The sequence below is a fragment of the Saccopteryx bilineata genome, chromosome 1 (genome assembly GCF_036850765.1).
Source record: "Saccopteryx bilineata isolate mSacBil1 chromosome 1, mSacBil1_pri_phased_curated, whole genome shotgun sequence".
Classification (NCBI taxonomy): Eukaryota; Metazoa; Chordata; class Mammalia; order Chiroptera; family Emballonuridae; genus Saccopteryx; species Saccopteryx bilineata.
Genome location: NC_089490.1, coordinates 369,179,733 through 369,193,362, shown reverse-complemented (window position 1 = coordinate 369,193,362; position 13,630 = coordinate 369,179,733). Strand labels below are relative to the sequence as shown.

Here is a 13,630-nt window from a genome sequence, read left to right as displayed (position 1 = left end):
ATAAGAGCCCCTAAAGAAGATTTCCCCAAGTCCTGCAATCCTTTGTCCCTCTTCCACCTCCTCATTTTTACACTCTGATTTCAAACTATATCTTACAGTGTTTATAAGGAATTATGTATTCAATTACTTATTTAATGTTTGTTTTCAATCTGCTCCAACATCTCTAATAACAGGCGCTCTGTCTCTTCTTAATCACCACTCTACCCTCCAGTAGTTAGCAGACTGTGTCTGGACCACAAAAATCCCAATAGCTAATATTTGCTATAGCTAGTTGATTACTCTGTGCCAGATCTTGTTCTGAATGTGATCGTCTCATTCAAATTGCTAGTACTATACTTATATTATAGATGACAAAACACAGGCACAGTGTATTTAGACACCAGCCCATATCACAGAGCTAGTAAGTGCTGAAACTGAGAATTGAATTTAAGCATTCTGATTCCAGTGTCCATTTTTTTAACCTAATACTTCATGCTGCTGCACACTCAAATACATGGTCAATAAAGAAATTAACTTATCCACAAATGCAAATGAACCTTATCACTAATCTATATATAACTGTAATAACAACAACAGAGTGTTTACAACATGTCTGGCACTTTCTAAGTAGTACACAGATTTTAGCCTTTTAATCTCACTGCAATCCCACAAAATAGGCACTACTATGATTGTCACTTCACAAATGAGAAAACTGAAGCACCGAGAGGTTAAGTAATTTGCCCAATGTCATATTGCTAGTAGGCAGCAGTTCTGGGGTTCAAACACAGGAAGTCTATATCGAGTCTGTTCTCTTAACTTCTATTGCATACTGGCTTACTTATGATGGCCCATATCTGAAGACGGCTCCAAGTTAATAATAAATTACTAGTGTAACAATCATTAGTGAGCCTTGGAAGGACAAAATAAAGAGACGAAATCCACCTGCTAAGGTTAACTTGATTCCCTCTACGTGATAGATATCAAAGTTCCTCTCTCGCATGGATTAATTACAGAAGGGGGCAGCCTCTTCCTTCCAGTGGACACAGCTCCAAAGCAAGGTAAAGGGTCCTCCTGGAATACTCTCCATGTTTCTGCCCTTATCCATTGGCTAGGTGCCCTTGTGAAAGGTACAACATGCATACTCACAAGCAGTAGCCCTGGTTAGACTACACAGAATTGTCAAAATAGTGTGCACATAGTAAGGAAAAAGAAAATATCTTAACCCTAAGATAAAGGCAAAAAGAAGTTAAAAAGCTACAAAGATCCAGGGCCATGGTGAGCAAAAAAAAAATCTTGCTAAAATGTGCTAAAATCTTTCCAAATTTTGCTAAGATTTCAGGTGGACAGGGTATCTCTCACCCTGTCTTAGTTTCCTCAGCTAGAAAGTGAATATAAAAACCCTGATCTCGAAAAATTCTGTAAATAATAAAATAATATCAGTGAAATCACTTCTACAAATGGTAAAGTACCATGCAAAATATATGTTTACTCGATATTCAAATCCTTTATCTTATATTGCTCTAGGGGTCTTTCCCTCGGGTCATAAATCAGTTTTGTTCTCTGTGAAAAACTATTGGTGAATCGTGTTTCTATATATAAGGATTCTATAAATGCACATGGTTGAAATTTTCTCCTCTGATCATGCCAGCACAATAGGAATTAAAAAAGAGGCAGCCTTCCACGAGGTAGCATTTTCCTCAGAGACAGTCCTTTTGGAAGAGTACCTAAAAACAAAAGTGAAATGAAAAGCAAAATTTTAGTTCAAGGTTGGGTGACTCTAGTCAGCTCATTTGGACAAAGGATAGATGTGTTTGTTCTAGCATTTGGGTATTCAGCACTTTTAGGAGGTGTGCTATAAAAGTAGGGCAAAGCAATCTCACTTTAGAAGTCAGATGTCACAGACTGTGTGCAAAGAAGAGGTGGGGTTGGTGAGCTGCATTAAATAAAGGTAAAAAATAAATCAGATCAGCATATAGATGAAATAAGCAATTTGACCACTTATTTCCACATTTTAATGCATGATGCTGGAATTGCTGAGCACAGTTCATGTGAGAGACATTGAGAAATTCATTTAAATTTTCCACATGCTTCAGGTTTCCCAGATGCAAAACGCAAAGAATGAAATCTTTCTTTCCCAGGTGCTGTCACATGCTTAGGTGAAGGACACTATATGAGGGGAAGAAAAAAACCTGTTATCTTTGCTCACAGAATGAGATCTTATAACCTTACCTAATAGATTGGTTAACCACAAGGCCAGATCTTCTTTCATCGGCAGCAAATTAGCTTCATGTCTGCTGGCCAGCCACTGGCTATACTGATGCATATCAGAGAGGCCAGGTCCACTGCGTACCTTGGGGCTCAGAGCAGTGCACATTATTTATCCACTTGTAATACCTGTTTTGGAAACAAAAGAGCAATTGCTTTTTATACAGACTTCTCTTGTTCAAATCTTGGTGCTAGTGACAAAGGAACCAGATGCATGGAGATTTTGATGAGGTTATTAATTATTAAACCCCAGGAAATACTGTTTGCTTTATCTTTACTGGTCTTATCACTGTTGACCAACCACTTGGTAGAAAATAGTAACGATCAAAGGTCAAATAGAAAAAATACAGTGAGAGTTAAGTTTTCGTAAAACGTCATATTTAGAGACAGTTTCTAAGATGAGAAATTCCAATTGAAGTTACTGATTAAAATTTTAGTATCTAAATTGTAAACTCCCATTGTTTGGATTAATTTTTGAAACCATGGATTTCCACCAAACTTTAGGGCCGAATGTGAGCAGTGACAGTATTTGCCCAATTTATTGCAAACATATGGTCACTACTCTTCAAACTATCACCTAGACTCGGATTAAGCACAGTGCTTGGTTCTATGCAGATGACTGAGCAATCATGGATTCACTATTAAGAGAACTGTGTGGAGGCAGGGTAGGAGGTGCTTTCAAAGAGTCCCTACTATACTCTCTCATTTTAGAGTTGATGACGACAAAACCAGAGAGGCTCAGTGATGTAACCAAGATTGTACAGGTAGATCACGGCACAGTCAGGTTTCAACCTGCGTCTTTAAACTCTTTCCAGAAGAACACATTTTCCAAAATAGATCCATCAAGAAACCAGACTATAACCCAAGAATAACACCATAATGTTAACAAATACTGTTGCAAGTTTTTCTCTTGTCTTATTTTGTACCTTTTCACTTTAAGTGTTTTGCATCCTAGGTTTTGTTTGCAATCATCTTTTGAGTAGAAGTGACTAAATATCTTACTTCTACAAAATAAAAATTGATTTCATTAAACTGGTCATCGTATGGGTATCACTATGTAGGTTGTAGAAAGTTTTTTTAATATATACTTGGCCTTGAATGTAGGCTTCCATGTGCAATGTTTATAGGACCTAAGACTAGAAATAATATTGAAGCAGCTAAGGTAACAAACTTATCAGTTTAACAATGTGTAGGACTCTATTATATGCACCAAATGTGCATTAAAGTAATAAGCGCATCATAACTGAACAAAAATAAAAATATAACTAGCAAGAGGTAAGATTCCTATGCTCTACTGGGGTTTTCATCTATATTTCAATAATTATAGTATTTTTACTTTCCTATATATGTCTATATAAGTGTAAATATACTCTTGTCAGTTCTATTCTTTGAACTTTACATAGTACTTCTTTCTAGCTCATCTCAAAGTCTAATTCTTTTAGCATAGGGTAATTTTTGCCTCTTTAAGACTGCTTTAAGACTCTTTAAGATGCAAAATGTGACCATCTCCCAAACATTCTGCTATAACATTAGAAAAGACAGCTAGAACACAAACACCTAAAAGGTGTCATAAATATGTAATTTAAAAACATAAACAATGCATTTCTACACAATTATGCTTTGATAATCTTTTTGTAAAAATATTACCATAAATTTTCTTTGAAAACACTTTTTATAAATCTTTCTATATTAATTATCCATAGTGAACCACTACAAATGTGAAACATTTTTAATACACCTTGTCACGTGTTACTAAAATATCATTATAGGAACTAAAGCATTACCATCACCTATTCTTTTGTAGTTAATCATCACATTACTCATACAAATCCTAATTTTTCTCCAAATCCTGTCATTAAGTATCAGAAACCTAAAACATTTTTGTCCCAGTTCTTTTAAAAATAGGTCTAGTCCCAGGAAAACAAAACATCTCTCTGTAGCTGGTGAGAATTCCTATAGGCTAGCTAGCTTCAGAAACAAACATTTAAGTAATATTACATTTAAGCACATGATTCAAACATTTACATAACTAATTGAAATCTTAAAAGGGTTACCTCTAAAATGCCTTTCTTCTCAAGACACAATCTCTCCCACTACTTTCCTGAAAGTGAGATGTGGTAGGTCAGTAACTTTAGCTACATCCTATTATGTGCTCTGCAACTTCCATTTAAGCATCAGAGTCCTATTCTGCTCTGTAAAAGCAAGAAGACACCTCAGATTCTTAAGCTCATTGTCTAGTAAAGAATTCATCAAGGGATAGTTTACAGTAAGCCTAATGGCATGTAACAGTTTTTCAGTGAGCCAGAGGGACACAATCCTTCCCCTCAATACCTCTAGACAGTGACGTTTTTATTTTCTTGACAGTGGCACATTTATTTCTCATGCAATCTGTCCTGTATTTTGCCAGAAATGTAATTCAAACTATCTTCTAAAACTTATAGATGATCATTAAGTAAAAACAGTAAGAGTGATTAAGCAATTTTTGTTATGCTGCTTTGTATATAATCAAAATCATATACAAAGGAGGATAAAAGAAAGAAAGAAAGAAAGAAAGAAAGAAAGAAAGAAAGAAAGAAAGAAGAGATACAGTTTACCAGGAGGTAAAAGTGGGAGAAAGAAGGCTTAGTGGGTAATTAGCATGCAGTAGAAGATAAGCAATTAAACTTATGACAAATAGGTTAACACTTAAAGTCATTGTCATGGATAGGGGCTTCTCTGTTTAAGTCCCTTTTAAAAAAAATTAGGATTTCAGTCCAAATTGATCCTTTTTTCATATTTTAAATCACTGTCTATTGTTTAGCTGAAAGTCAGTTACTACCTGGAGGTCTTGGATTTAGATAAGGCAGAGACAGGAATAAGACACATGGAAACAAACCCAGCTAGCAGGAGTGTGGAAGATTTATTCCATGGTGAAGTAGGTTCCCACTGAAATAATTAAGCTGGTGTGAACAAAAGTCAAACAAGTTTATATTGCTGAGGTAAAAAGATCACTACAGGATTGGAACCTTTTTATAATTTTTTACAAATGTTTAATCAATGTGATGAGTTTGTTCACAAAGAACAAACTGTAATAAAAAGATCATTTCTAATCTTCTGAATTCATTCATAAGTTTTCAAAAGCCACAAGAGATGCCAAGGGATAGCTTTCAAAGATGAGAAGTGAAATGATTAATGATTCACTAGACTTGAAGAAAAAAGTTAAAGTTTGGGGTCCTGGTCAGATGTTTCAGTGGAAAGAGCATCATCTTGGTGCACTGTGGTCATGGGTTTGATCCCTGGTTAGGGCACATGTGGAAAGAAACCAATGAGTTCACAACCAAATTGAACAACTAAGTGGAACAACGGGTTGATGTTTCTCTCTCTCTCTCTCTCTCTCTTTCTCTCTCTCTCTCTCTCTCTCTCTCATCAATGGATAAAACTTGTTAAAAAGTTAATGTTTGGGAGAACAAAAACTGTGTACTGTGTCAAAACACTAAAAGATATTATCATTAAAATTTATATAATTTAAATATTTTTAAAAGCTCAATAAGTAACTTTGGTAGGTTACTAAGCAAAGATAATTACTTTGGAAAGAGGAGTAAGGACCTAAATGTTTCTATGAGACCTCTAAACTATGCCTTTTCCAAGGTTTATGGGTCTACCTAAAAATGGATAACTCAACCCTCAGGATTTGGATTCAGAAAAATAAAATTTAAAGTGAAAAACATGCAGAAACTTAATACAGAATTCTTCAAAGAATGTGTGCATTTTTTTTTCATTCTTTCCATAGAAATGATTCTGGAATAACCATTATGAATATGATGAGACATGAACTAGCCCAGGGGAAGAAGAAAAAATTAATGACTCCGTAAGTAAAATATCATATGTTTAAAGACTCTGTTTAGTGTTTAGTCTGTTGCTCCAGAATCCCAGTTGAAAACCTCATAGTTTTGACTCTGAAGATAAAATATTATTTCACACCACCTAGCAGTGTGCTTTGATTATTATGACCAAGATGGTTTCTGGTCTATATCTAGACTTTGTTGACATGTTTTAAAAAAAAAAATGCATCACAATACTGCATAGAAAATAAATTGAAAAGAAAGAAAAATAAGAATAAAATAATAAACATTATATCACTATTGTCTGCTATGAGATTCTACTAAAAAGCCTGATTAATAAATATTAGTTGGAGTTTTGAATTGGAATGAAAACTCCTGGGGTCAAATACTAGCTCTACTACTTACCCACTTAATAGCTGTTCTATTCAAGTTATATGACTTTTTCTTTTTGTACCTGAGTTATTTAGTATATATAATGGAGGCTAACACTTCAAATACAATCTTGAAGATTAAATATTTGTATCAGTGTTGGCATATATTTTATACTCAATAAATACTGGCTAAATCTAAATTGTAACCATAGGAAATATGCCAAAATAAACCTTCCATTGACTTATTTTAAAAAGAAAAATAATTCTGTAACAAAATGGAATATTTTGTAGACTTTTAAATCACTAAGAAAAGACAAAGGATAAAGAGAAATGGAAACAAAGTATTGATCAAATAAAATCATAAATATTGGAAAACTCAAAATTTTCTTCATAATGAGGATGAAGCCCTTAAGATGATGAATGAAAACGTTGAGTTCTAAAATGAGTAGTTTACATGTTTTTAAAAAAATTTTATTAACAAATTATTCTTCATTTTTGACACTAGTTAAAGATCATAAGCTATTAAGATAGGAATGCTATATCTCTCAAAATAAATGTGAGAGGATATCACTACACCCTTCTTGCCTCCCCACAGACTCCTTAACTATGGCTAATTAAATGTTTTTGTTTTTTAATTTACTTATTGATTTTAGAGCTAGGAAGAGAGAGAGAGAGGAAGAAAGAGAGACAGACAGAAAAATCTATCTGTTTCTGTATGTGCCATGACGGGGGATTGAACCCACGATCTTTGTTTCAGGACTATGCTCTAACAAACCAAGCTATCCAGCCAGGGCTTAACTGAGGCGATTTAAAACAAAGAGTGCTAATGAACCCATAGTGAAGGTTCCCACCCTAAGACTACCTTTGTTGTCATCTGTAGCAGTGACCTCATCTCTATCTAATCAGTTTCTGTGTTTTGGGTGTAAAACAATGAAGAAACAAAGTTTATAGGCCGTTAACACTATCTTTTAAAACTTAAACAAAAAAATATCCCACGCCAAACATCCTCCCAAAATCTACTGATAGGAGAAAATGGTATCTTTCAAGCTAGACTCAAAAGGATTAACAGCCAAAGAGGCTGTTTCACCATTCTGAGGTCTTTACTCCGATGTGATTCATTTTGGCCAACCAATAAATATCGCTACAATGCTACATACTCTCAACCAAAGTCATGAATGCAAAATCTTAACCTAAGGGTCTAATCAGAAAATTGAAGTTCATAATTTAATCATGAAACTAATTCTAGATCTTGCAAATAAACCTCCACTTCTGGCTAATGGGAGAATCTTGTCCACAAATTAAAGAAAGTACCAAGCTTAAAGTCAAAAGCACATTCATTACTAGTATTCTAATTGTGTAATAAAATCTTTAAATTCAAATAGACATGAGAAAATTTACTTAGTCAAATTCCTGGTTCTTAATAAATGATTGGAGGCCTAAAGCGTTTTGCCCAAAGTAACAAGGCTATGTGACCACAGTGTCGTTACAGGTATCCTACTCAGCCCTTCTGGTGCCCAATCTCAAGTAATGCTAACTCTTTTCCAAGAATCTTTCTTATCTTGGAGCTCCATGATGATTCATCTTGAATCAAATAATGATATACTTGCAATAAAATTCCTTCTTGCAACATGGCCAAAAAACTAACACTGAGTGGGAACTGACATATTTTTACAGCATTAGTGACTTTTTTTCCTTTTTAATTCTACTAGACCACTTTTCAAACAATTTAGTACAGATTTTTGGATCTCTACCAGATTAACTTGAAACATAATTTGAATAGAAAACCATATGAAATTCATAAGTTAATTAGAATATTTAAGGACTTCCATCAAAATTGAATCTAAGTTGATTAGATAAATCTAATTCCATGAGATTTTGGTGGGTTTTTTTTTCAAAATATGTTGTTTTTAATATAAAGATTTCTATTTTACTTAAAGATAATGTAATTGAGAGTTATCATAATTTTACTCTCTATTAAAATATATGCATATCTGTCTCATGTAAGGGGAGAGTGTTAGCATAACTCAATTGAATTGCCCCTGAAAACATTTAAGACAAAAATACACAAAATTACTCATTTTGACAGGTGGTATGTTCTACCTTCACTCCAGTTATTTTATTTTTTTCTAGCCAGAAAACATTGAGGAGAAAACCTTCAGAGTGGCCCAGGAGAAATGAAAAGACACAGTGGGAGCCTATTCATGCCTTCAGATCAAAACCACAAAGACACCAAAATAGCCTTAACATCAGCAGCAATTTTAACAAACTCCCTCTGCAAACAAATTGTTAGAGCCTCCTTATCTGGTTTCAATCAAGGTAACTTGGCCTTCCAAAGGCTCCAAAAGTCTGTAATGCAAACTTGCAGCGTTGAAGCAAAATTCTAAAATCATACATCACATACTTAGATTAATATAAGATCTGACATTTTACCATCCCTGCAAGTTTGTTTTAACTAAGATTCCTTAGCAAGATACCAGAAAACTCAATGGCAATCACATGACCTTTTGCACCAGTTGAAAATGAATTTGGCCATGTAAATGTATTTCCCAATAAAGCATAGTCCACACCAGAAAAGTATGGTGTTTAGCCATAAAGTAAAGAAAGAAGCTCAAAGTTTAGTAGCATACAGGCTAAAATCCAAGGTACCTTTCAGTTTCAGAGCCCACTCAGAGAGCCATGTATGAGGGCTACAGTGTCTCATGCCTCAGGCATCTGTCCCTTACCTTCTCTTAGGCAGTCAGAACCAGGACGCCCATGTTGGAGAGGACCACCACAGCCACCACCTCCCCCTCCACAGTTAGGGGGGAGCATTCCTCTAGAAGGAACTCATTGATCGATTTCAAAGACAGTCTGGGCACACTAGATCCCAGCTGTAGTTAATCAGTGTCCACACTGCTCAGAGGTTAGGGGAAAGAAGCAATAAGCACAAGGGCTTGTTCTCAGCCTTGCCTCTGTGGATCTCAGGGGACAGGTGGGGAGGAAAGGTGGACTTCCCCTGCCTGGCTGGCACATCCGACCTGCCTGAGCCTTTATTTTAACACTAGGAGGCCAAATGGGTGTTCCTGTGCACAAGCAGATCTTATTTCCACTGCATAAGATCTCCCATACACAATTGATCTGTTGGAGAGGGTTCTTGGGGAGAGGGCGGAGTTTACACGAGAGAAAAGTTTTGCCGACCTTGACTATAACAGGGTGAAGATGAAGGAGATGAGAGGAGGAAAATGAAAAAGGTGGGGCAGGTAACGTTTTGATATCCAAAATGTTTAACCGGAGAAAAGTACTGAGTAACCCACCCCAACCCCCAACTGTACAGGCGTGTTGAGAACAATCGTGAAGCCCTGGGTTTGCTCCCTCTGCCTTCAACACAGCAGAAGCGTCAGATGGCTGGGCTAGGTTAATGGCAATTCACCTTGCTGGGCTGATAAAATTTAATTTTGCCAAAATAATTAATGCTTTCAAAACAAAGTTGACTCCCCAAACAATTTCAGACTCCAAAACCCTGATCTTTGGACGCAAAAAGAACAATACTACGCAAAATATTCCCCTAGGGGGGTTGATTCACAGGCTGGCGTTTGTTCACATAAAAAGGTTCAACTCTGTCAAACTCATCAATCGAAAGCAGAGCATCACCCCAAATCCCACGTGTCACTCTCCTTCCTCCCATTCTGGCCTCCTGACTCAAGCAAAAAATCAGGATCAATCCATTAAGACCATCCCCACTCTCCTCCCCTCTCCCCAACAACAGCATGCATTACAGCGACCCTTGTGCACGAATGCGTAAGTGTGCATTTATAATCGATGTGCTAATTAGAAACCCTCACTTCTGTCCCTGGTTGGCTGAGCCGCCCCAGCGGGCTTTTCGCGCGGCGGTCACTTGGGCTGTTCCACAATAGGGATGAGGAACACATGGTTGTGTCCAGTGAGTCAGAGGCACCCACTGCAGTGACCACCCACTCAGCGCCAGAGCCCATCCAGATGTCCGCGTTGCTTCACCCTGCCCAGCTAGGTCTCCGGGGTTATTGGTAAAGACCGCCCCCCTGCCCCGCCACCCCCGGTGCACCCGCTGGCAGGGGCTCCGCGACCCCGCGCTGCAGAGCGCGCACCCCGCGGCGGCGCTGGCGGAGAGCGGCGCCCGGCCGCCTTGCTCACCCCCGCGTCCGGAGCTGGCTGCTGGCGGCTCTCAGCGGCGCCGGGGCTCCCGGCTCGGCTCCTGCGGCGGCGCGGGCCCAGCCCCCTCCCGGAGCAGGTCCTGCAGCAGCCGCTCTCCGCACCCCAGCAGCCCGGCGGCAGAGGCAGCAGCTACAGCCGCACTGCCCCTCTTCATACTTCTCTGATGGCTCCTCTTGGTGCTGTTTGGGAAAACGATTTTTTCCCCCTGCCAGAAACAGATTTCCTACATTTCATCAGTCTACATAGACCGAACGGAAGTAAAATGCTTACTTTTTCTGGTGGACGGCAAACGCAATTGACACTGATTTACCCTTCAAACGGGGAGAGATTGTATTACAAGCCCTTGGCAGCGATTCCGAGGTTGGGGCCAAGCTCCAGCCCCCTCCTTGACCCCCAAAACACGAACCTACGAGGGAAAGGGCGGGGAGGGGAGATCGTATTTAGCTCCAGGGTTTTAACAGAGTCAATGGCTTTAGCACAATATTAAAATGGGGTGTTGGAAAAGTTTTGCTTTCCTGGCCAGTGATTTTGCAGACTCAGAAGCATGAGCTTTCCAGTAACTTCGGCCGCTCTTCGTTCCAAATTGAACAGTTTGATTTCTTACACTTCTTTCTAAAATATCGTATTTTAGAAGAGGTTGTACTTAGGGCTGTTTTCACTTTACAAAAGGAAATACAATTCCAGGCTTCTTTCTCTCAGCCTCAGCTCAGCATTATGGTGAACGTCACAGGCAATTCTCTCCAACTGTTGTTTATTAGGACATGGAGTCTGAGATGAAAAGTCTTGCCATGAACTGGACAGATGTTCAAGTGTCTGCTTGAACCGCTAATGTATAGGTAACCTCTTGCTGAGCGTCCTGATCGCCTCGGGTTACCACTTTCCGTGGAGCCTAGATGAAAAGTAATATATACCCGGTGGTGATTGTTTTGTTTTCCCTTTCATCAGTTTCACGTGTATCTTCATACCATGTATATGACGGCGGTGACACAATTATTCTGAGCCTCTTATGGATACCATTTTTTTAAAGTAGTGAGTGAAGTACTCCCACCCCCACCACACCCTCCACCTCAAGTAGAAACTACCTGTAGAACCACAACAGCGAAGTGATGTGGATAATTTTAGATATGGTTAAAGAATGTATGTTGTATTTATTATTGCTTTCATCTGGAAGTGGTTATTTGCTCTGAAACATCTAGACCCTGCATCAGCTATTTGTACCAGTACAAATAGTGGAGAAGGGGGCAAAACAGATCAAAACGTTTGGTGACACTGACCTTCAAGCTTTTTATGTTGTTCAATCTGTGGTTGCAGCTGTCAGCTCCATATTCCTCCTGGGCTTCCCAGAAGGGGGCAAACAAGGAGCCACCTCATTTTAAAGGAAATAGCATTAAAAGAAGGCCTATATTACTGGTTGGATATACATAAACATCAAGTCATACAAAACACCGTTACTGACAAATTTGAGGAAATGAGTCTGAATAATAAAATGTATTAAAAAGTAACCAAACCTGAGTATTCCTAGAGCCCCAACAAAATATTTAAAGTTTTTCAGAATATGTACAATTTAAGGAAAAAGTCAAACATCTGTGACAATTTTTCATGATCAAATATCATCAGCCAATAAACATTCATTTAAGTATCCTTAGGGTTTATAATAAGAGTTCAAAAAATCTAACACTTTAAAATTTGAAAATCTTATATCCTATTCCTCTCCAGATGTAAATATTCTCATCACATTGGTCAATACTGATGTTATAAAAAGCAAAGTGTAAATCAGTGGTTGTCGTGATAGTCAACCTGGTCCCTTCTGCCCACTGGTGGACGTTCCAGCTTTCATGGTGGGCGGTAGCGGAGCAACCAAAGTATAAATAAAAAGATAGATTTAACTATAGTAAGTTGTTTTATAAAAATTTATTCTGCCAAACTTAGCAAAAATCCGACATAAAGTACTAGGTAAGTAATTATAATTATATGCTTTAACTTGCTGTAACTCTGCTTTATAAATTTTATAAAGTAAAGTCCATTCCCTACTTTATAAATCACCATTAATTACTGTGGAACCGGTGGGCGGTTAGATAATTTTACTACTAACAGAGATACAGAAGTGGGCGGTAGATATAAAAAGGTTGACTACCCCTGGTGTAAATCAATGTTTTTGTTAAATCAGGAACAACACTAAACCCAATTTTGGAAAATGAGGAGGCTTACAGAGGCACTGGGAAAGCATAGTCATTCAACTTACTCCCTCCAATGCCCCTGCCTTCCAGGAATTTTGTTTTGAAATGTGCATCGTATCAGATCCTCTGTCCTTTCAGCAAGAGTGAAAAGGAAAATGTTAGGGGAAATACGCATTCTCTCTCTTAGCATCTGAAAGTTATGCTGAATATCTTTGGGTGACAAAAGAGAAGTAATACAAAAGATTTCTGAAGAGGCATCAAGATAGTGTTTTAATTTTTTTCAGAATGTATAACAATTTCCATTGGTTTTTATTTTGTAATTTTCAAAATCAAATTTCTATTTATGTATTCCACTCAGTCACTAATACGTGTGTCAGATAATCGTTTTTGTCCAAGAATGTATTGCTTTGGTCTCTCTCAACTTAACCATGTTCATCTAGGAAACTGCCATCCAACTTACCTTTCCTGAACTGATGTAATGGACATGAACGCCTCACCTACTGGGGTGGAAAATGTCTAAATACGTTCTTGAAAATGTCTAAATACATTCTTGAAACTTGACAGCATGACAAAGAACAGCCAAGCCAGATTTAAAGAAAATGTAGTTTAGTTTTTCTTTTTATCACTTAAATATTAAAGTTTAGAGGACTTTCATATTGCAAGTTTCTAGGTTACTCTGTGTTTTGGGCACTCTGCACCTTCAACATTGTCTCGAATATGAACTGGGCCTTTTCTTTAACAAACAAAAATGTGTATCTTTATATAGGTTTAAAATCAACAACAAAATTCTGTATATTTTTCCTCATCTACAGGTTAGCTTTCTTCCCTTTTCTTTTCTGTGAATTAA

At 37.5% G+C, this 13,630-nt stretch overlaps 1 protein-coding gene across 6 annotated transcripts in view; it reads right to left on the bottom strand.

Moving 5' to 3' along the window:
• The window catches only part of GAS2 (growth arrest specific 2), a 137,132-nt gene extending 126,126 nt beyond the window's left edge, over positions 1-11,006 (bottom strand). For 3 of the 6 annotated variants that reach the window (XR_010728096.1, XM_066251142.1, XM_066251147.1), the window contains exons 1-2: positions 10,586-10,840; positions 2,209-2,373 (exon numbers count right to left, since the gene is read on the bottom strand). Coding sequence is in view for 5 of the 6 variants with exons in the window: in XM_066251142.1 (XP_066107239.1) it covers positions 2,209-2,353 (145 nt within the window). In the remaining variant the exon portion in view is untranslated. Of the gene's footprint in view, positions 1-2,208; positions 2,374-4,298; positions 4,335-9,159; positions 9,383-10,585; positions 10,841-10,876 lie in introns of those variants that run through there. The other 3 variants (XM_066251144.1, XM_066251145.1, XM_066251146.1) reach the window with 3 other exon arrangements.
• Positions 11,007-13,630: the final 2,624 nt, after the last annotated feature.